The sequence below is a fragment of the Pteropus alecto genome, unplaced genomic scaffold (assembly GCF_000325575.1).
Source record: "Pteropus alecto unplaced genomic scaffold, ASM32557v1 scaffold3, whole genome shotgun sequence".
Lineage (NCBI taxonomy): Eukaryota > Metazoa > Chordata > Mammalia > Chiroptera > Pteropodidae > Pteropus > Pteropus alecto.
Window position 1 is genome coordinate 18,286,516 of NW_006442484.1, and position 7,650 is coordinate 18,294,165.

At 32.8% G+C, this 7,650-nt stretch overlaps 1 protein-coding gene across 1 annotated transcript in view; it reads right to left on the reverse strand.

Moving 5' to 3' along the window:
- LRP1B (LDL receptor related protein 1B) overlaps positions 1-7,650 on the reverse strand; it is a 1,653,662-nt gene that overhangs the window by 30,964 nt on the left and 1,615,048 nt on the right. Inside the window, exon 85 of the mRNA XM_006921044.1 lies at positions 3,645-3,819. Within this exon, the coding sequence (XP_006921106.1) occupies positions 3,645-3,819 (175 nt within the window). The remainder of the gene's footprint in view (positions 1-3,644; positions 3,820-7,650) is intronic.

Genomic DNA, 7,650 nt, shown 5'->3' on the forward strand with positions numbered 1-7,650 from the left:
ATAAATTTCAGACTCCATATTTTGTAAGAAAATATAGGTATGAGGTTATTCTATAGAACTTGTATCCCACTGCTTCTCTCTGAATATGTATTGTAATTAATATCAAATTCTTTTTGTTCTAACAGGAAAAACATAGAGCAGTTCATTACAAAAATAAACAGTAATGTTATAGGAACGATATGCAATATGGCAACAAAGTAATGAGGTAGGCTTACTTGGAAAACCTATGGAAATGATTTTAGTTTATAGCACATTACATGTCTAGGATAAGAATAAACACTATGGCTATTGCTACATGGGAAAACAAGCTTATTAATAATAAGAAAATACATACATTTCTTATTTATCATGTTATATTTTTAAATACATATATACATACATACATACATACATACATACATACATACATACATACATACATACAATTAGATTGGACATTAAAACTGTTGTGAGAACAGAGACAAATGTATTGAAATTCTAAATTATCAAGGGACCTCTTCTATCAGAAGTGCGGTAATAGAAGTGCAAGCCTTGGCCTAAATCAGAATTACAACAGATCCTGCTCATGTTCTTCTTATGAAATCATATCAGTACTAGGTGCTATTAAGCAATCAATGGTATCACAATAAATCTGGACATAACCTTGACAAAGAAATCAAGCTGTAATACCATTGATTGATCACTTTGATCCTTTCTATATGATGGATATTTATTGCTGTACATTTATCAAAGGATAATTCCCAATGATAGGTTACATGCCTGAAATAATTGGTTGAAAATCCGTAGTTCATTTATTCAGCACATATTTATTTGACCTCATGTGGCTGGTAGGGCTGCTGGAAATGCATGAAATGCTTCTAACTTTTCCAAGTATTTAATTTAAATATATTTTTTAAGAGCCTGGATTTTCAAATTACATTTCTTTTCAAGATGAACAGAAGCAATGAGTCAACTATGTCCTCATTGTGGAATGGAGATATATGAAAGTGGAATCAAACATGAGGAGGGAGGCAGGGGCTTAAAGTTTTTAAGACTTAACAGGAAATATCACAACCTTTGTAAACTACAAAGGCATTCAAATATTGTCACAAAGTGAGTCAAGTACACATTTAGCGGGTGTCTGATACGTTAAATGGCTCAGGGAGACTTTTCCTTGCCCTCCATGCCTAGCCTCCTCAAAAATCAAAAAGTAGAAAGTTATGAATTCTTGTTCCATCAAAGAAACAATGTCAAAGAGAAAATTTGCTCATTATACATTAAAAGATTTCTCACAAGAAAGATAAGTATATATGAAAAATCGGCTTTTAAAAGAGAAACAAATTCTAATTATTAATTGCTTTTAAATTTCTGCTCCCAAGAATTATAATAGATATTGCGTTTTTCCTAAAGGCTTTATTTGAATTCTAAGATAGAAATTTGTAGATATTTCAAATGTGAAATACAAATTATCTAATTATAATGCATCAGAGTACAGTTCATATTTTAATGTAAATTTTCATTATAAGTTTGTTTCCTAAAGACATATGTGATACACATGTACACACACACAGTTTGTGATTTTTCACTTTCCAAACTTGTTCAGTACAGACAAAGAATTCCTATAACAATATCACAAAGGTATTATTTAGGCAATTCAAAATTATGATCTGGTCTTTCTTAATTAATATTTATTTAGATTTCCCAAAGAGAAAAAAATATGCAATTGGTTCCATTGTAAAGATTGTGCTCATGATACTTGACAGTATCTATTCTAGGTGAGCTTATAGGCTGTGCATTAGAAACACACCTGGCTATTTGGAATCACAAGTATATAAGCAGCTTGAAATTTCTAATTTAAAAGATTTACTTTAACTTAGTTGTGGTTTTGTTTTGGTATCAGTTCTTTACCTATGGAATAGAATTTCCAACATTATTGTAAACTTTATTTAATGCTAAGATGAAATATATCATAGAAATGAAAACAAACTTGTCTAATAAGTCTCAGAATACCCAAAGAATCCTGTTTGTATTGTCATGCTCATATGTTTTATTGTCTGTCATATCAAACAATTATTATACATCTATTTTTTAAACTTCAACTACTACTCATTGTTATTTTTTTTAATTTTTACATATATTTTTCCAAAAAGATCTTTTAAGAGTCAAGAACTATAATGTTGAACTTCAATAGCCTTCTCAGTTTACAGGCTCTGGTGTTTCTAGGTTGGCAAAACCAATTTTATATAGCAGGCAGCACTGAGGGTGTTAAGAGTCCTACCCTTCCTTCTTCATGTGAAACTTCTCCAGGTAACAGAAACATGATGTGTGTCTCTGCTTGAGATTTTCTAAGTTTAACTAGGAAACTGTGGCTCACAGCCTTTCTGTGTGAATAAAATGGGGTTGTAAAGAAAATTCTACAGCACGTTACTGATATGGTACATTAGACATGAAGAAAAATGTATACCCGCTAATTGAAATAAAGTTCTGTCATGCTAAAGTTTTATCACAAAGAACTGATGAGCTTAATAGGCAAACATGATTTTGGTAGTTTATGTGAAAATGCATTTTGCTTTTATGTACTTATCAACGGCACATATTTATAATTAGTCATATTTTCAATTACTTTACTTAAAAAATAATGTACCTTCCAATGAACCAATTCGAGGTTCTGTGTAAACGTCATTTATAGTAACACAAATCATATTTAGAGTAAATTCTAAAATGAGAGTAAATAAAAAAGAAAAAGTTGATGCTATCTGTAATAAAATTTTATTGGGCTTTGTCTGACAGAGCAACATAACTCAAGCCTGGCACCCTTGCAGAGCTGACGAGGAGAAGCTGTGGCAGGAACACTTCACGGCACGCTTTTCCATCTCATGTTACCATTTATTATACGCCTGAGCAAGGCAAGTGACAGAGTCCAGTCCTTTATAAGATTTTCTTTTAAAAGGTTGTTAAAATAAGTTTGGAGTAAGGATTGATCTCTAACCTCAGAGGCATAAACTTTTTTCATGATAGAAACTGAATATCATTACCCTTTACCAGCAATGTTCTGTCTTCCATTCACTTGACCTTAAAGCCAAAGAGCAAGAGACAATGTAACCAACATGTAACTTGGACATTTTTGTTTTAGTAGCTTCCTAGGAATTATTATAATTTCCACTTATTTTGGACCATAATGTTCAGAGTTAAATTAAAAAAAAAAATAAAGTTCGTTTCAAATGAACAGGTGTTTTGCTTTTCTTCAAAAGAATCATTTTCCGACAACAGAAAAGAAAATACTCACTGTCGATGATAATAATAATGAGACAATTAAAAACTTGAGCCATTCAAATTTAGAAATATCACATAGAGCTTTCTGAAGGTATATAGCATTTCACTACATCTTGCTTACCATTAGGAATAGTCGATATAGGAAATGATCTGACCATATCATTACATGATGAATTTTCATGTTCCCCAGATACACGTAACAGATTTTGAATAAGTTTAAATTTAATTTAAATGAACTGAACTTCATCTCTAGCCATAAAAAAAGAGGATGCAATGGTCACCATTTAGAATTTCAGAATAAAAATAATTTACATTGTTGTTATAGTTTGTTGATGGATTGCTATACCTTTTGGGTTCAATGCTTTTATAAATTAAGCTGGATGTCCACTTACTTGCAAAATATATCGTCACTGTCTTTATTTATAATGCAGTGTCCCCCATGGCACCTTATACATTTGTCAACCTCACATTTTGGTCCTTCATAGCGTGTTGGACAGACACATTCAACACTTCCATCATCTCCAATGGTACAGGATTCAGAATTCACACAGTAGTGGTGACACACATCTTGGAAGAATGCACAACAGGAAATAAAATTATATTACAAGGTATTTTTATTCAGTCACAATAAATGTTACAATTTATTTAATATTTCAAAATGGTCAATTAGTAGGTAGATTAGTTTACAAAAGCAGCTCATAATTACATGTAACTGAATTCTCTAACAATGCTTTTGATTCCTCTTTTTGCCTGAAGTGGGCATCAATTCATCTGGCTAAGAGGAGATAGGTTACATTGATAAAACACTAGCTGACAAACTCTTTTGGTTCTGAATTTTAAAATTTAAATTGAAAAAGGTTTTTAGCTTTTCTTCTAATGAACAATATTACTATTATTCTGAAAGAAGCAGAAATGCTCAAGATTTCTTTAGATGTCATTTATCATTGTCTCTTCCTGCACCTCTTTTCATCTAGAGAACAGGGTAGTGTGAGGTGAGTGAGAGCTTTCAACCTCTGCACCATGCCTTGGTGTAATGGAAAGAAGACTTCTTCTACATGTTCCAGAACAAGCTCAGGTATTTTCAACACCTGGGCAGGTGAGCAGAGAAGAGGTGTACCTCTCTAAGAAAAAAGCTGACTGGGAAACTCCCTCATCTATCATAGATGGTAAGTGGTAACACAAGTCTAGGCTATTGTCTTCCTTCTAGGTGAGAGCCTAACCTCCCTATCAGTCAGAGGGAAAACCTCCCAGTAATGTGAGCCCTTTGTTTAGGAAGACATTTCTTACTGAGCATTACAGATAATTTTCTCAACGAAGGAAGACTTCTTCAAATATTTATTTCTATACCTCTAGAATATGAGAAATGAACAAAGCCCATTTAATATAGTAATCACACTAACTCTATAATTGAATATTTGCTTCAGTCTTTTCAAAAGCAGACCAGTTTATGTGTATGTTTATATATGAATATATTATAATTTACCACATTCAAAATATTGAAACTGATAATACAAATAATCTTAAATGAAATAACTGATTAAATTGATCTCAGTCTTTGTGTTTAGAAGCTTCAATTTCCTTTTAGCAACCTAATTGTGAAGCAATGTTAAATGAGATTAGGTGAGATAAAAATCACAATTTATAAACTTTAACCTACTGTAAGACAGTTATAGTGGATGCGGCAAATTAAAACATAATTTATTATTCTCAAGTTTGTATATTTATTGAAACCTCTATTAAACCAGGCAGAAATTAAATTTATTGACAGGCTTTCTTCATATTTATGTATATTAATTTCATGCAATCTTGTGCTTTCTGTTTCATTATGCCAAGTACCCACATTGAGATACAATGCTTAAGTCTATTTATATGGGTTTTGGCTATATTTAAGAAAAGTAGTACTTTCAAAAGATGAGAGACTTGATGATATAAAAGTTAAGTCAATGTTAGTATTCATCCATTATGATGTCTATTTGTAGTCGTTCTAGGCTTGGCAAGTATAATGTATATAGCACATATGCTATGTTAATTTATGAAAAATATACTAGCAACAGCTTATATGATTATCTAGCACCATCTCTTATTCAATGCAGAAATCTCTAAAGAACAACTTTCACTGGTCAGGTTGCTGGATATCTCTTATTTGGAAGGAGCTCTTTTAACATTGTCCCCAGTTGCTTTAAATTTCATCTTTCATTCTGGTTCAGTTGTCTGAGGGGACATAGAAGTTGGCTGTTGTACTTTTTCAAGATCTTCATATTATGTCCTTATTCAGAAGTTTACATAGTGAATATTTCATCAGAATCAAGTAGGGGACTTATTTGCAAATGCAAATTCCAATGCCTTTCCTGTCACTCACCACCCACCCTTAGATTCTAATTCATACATCTGAGATAGGGTCCAGGTGATTCCCACAGGACTGATTGAGGAACTAGAATTTGGAGACTAAGGAGTGTAAGAAATGATGATCTGGAGATAATTTTCTGATTAGCAAAGGAAATACATTATCTAATAGTTGCAAATGAATTGAATTTGACTGAATTGCTTATTTTTTGACTAACTTTATGAGCCCTAATTAAAATGTAATTTTTAATCTAACATCTTGAACCACTTTATTTTTATAGCCATATTGCTGAAAAGACCTGAGAAATCAGAAAAAATGAGGTTAACAACCTGAGGGTTGATGATTGCCCTATATCATACTGCAGCAAAGAATAGTTTGAACTTACCTACAGTGCTAAAGGACAAGGTTAATAACTTATCTACAATTTACTAATTCTAAGTAATTTCGATGTATTAAATATGCTTTAGACTAAGATTAAAATGGTGTGAGAATACACACCACATAAATAATTTAGGAAATACAGATTAATACCTCAAAGAAATACCCACCAAATTGGCCGCAAATAGTAGAGACTTATACACTATGAGTGGGACTATAAATTGGTTCAACCAATGTGGAAAACGATTGACAGTATCCACTAACTTAGAACATTCTTACATCTTATGACCTAGCATTTCTACTCTTAAAATATATCCAAGAGAAAAGTATACAAATGTGCACACAAATTGTGCATAATATGCACAGCAACCTTTTTAGAAATAGCCAAAAACTGAAAATAATCCAAATTTACATTATAAGAAGAGTGGATAAATTATGGTTCACTCATATAATGGAATATAAATATAGATAATAGATGATAGATTAGATAGATAGATAGATAGATAGATAGATAGATAGATAGATGATAGAAAAATGAAAAATGAGACATGGACAAATCATACAAAAATAATGAGAGAAAAAAGCTGGACACAAAAATAATATGCTGTCTTTTTTATTTATATAAAGTTCAAAAGACAAAACTAATCTATGCTTTTAGAAATCAAAATGGAGATATCTTGGGGAAGGAGAGAAGGGATAGTAATAAAGAATATCAGAAAACATTTGGGGTACTGAAAGTGTTTGGTCCTGAACTGAATGTTGATGACAATGGTGTGTAAACCTGGTGATTGAACTTTATACTTGTGATTTTAACCTTTCTATGTATATTATACTTTGATAGAAAAAATTTTTAATCCAATGGCATATGTGCTACGATAGAATATTTTAGAAATTCTGATTAATTTGCTAAATAATGCTTGTAAAGTATTAGTTTTAAAAGAAATTAAAGATTCTGGGAAACATGGTGGAGTGAGAGATATCCTCAGATCTCTCTCCTTGAAACAACAATAAGCTGAACATCTAAAATTGAACAAAAAACACCCAAACTGCACACCAGCACATCTGAGCATGGAATCTGCGCACAAAAACTACCACAGGTCAGAACCTTGGGTGTCAGGCAGTGGACTGGGAGAAATAAAGAAGCTGCCTCCCGCAGCCTCTGGAGCTCCTTGCAGGAGGAGGGGGAGGAGTAAAGGTGTGGCTACTTCCCTAACCAGCCCTGCCTGGAAGTGCTATGACTTCTATGCATCCGGCAGCAGGGCCCAGTTATCTGGGCAGAAAACAGAGAAGTAGGACAAAACCACAGAGAAACAATAGTTGATTTTTATTGGCCCCTGTTGCAAAACCGAGGCCGAGCCGCAGACCGCAATTCTCAACCCAGAGAGCACCTCGCCCCATACCCTCCAAGACAGAACGCAGCGGAGCCCCAGAGGAATCTGAGCAAATGTTACTGAACCTGTTGCTAACACTGCAGGGACTGAAACTGAGAGTAGAAAGTGTGATTAAATATCTACAAGAAAATAAAAAAGACATTATTTAGGCTTTATATAAAGCAGGGATCCAAGAGGCTTAGACACCACCTACTGGAAACTAAAAGAAAAGCACCATCTTTGCAGCAGGCTAAAGAGAGACCTTTATATAATAAATCTTTCTGGAAAAACAACAGAATACACTTC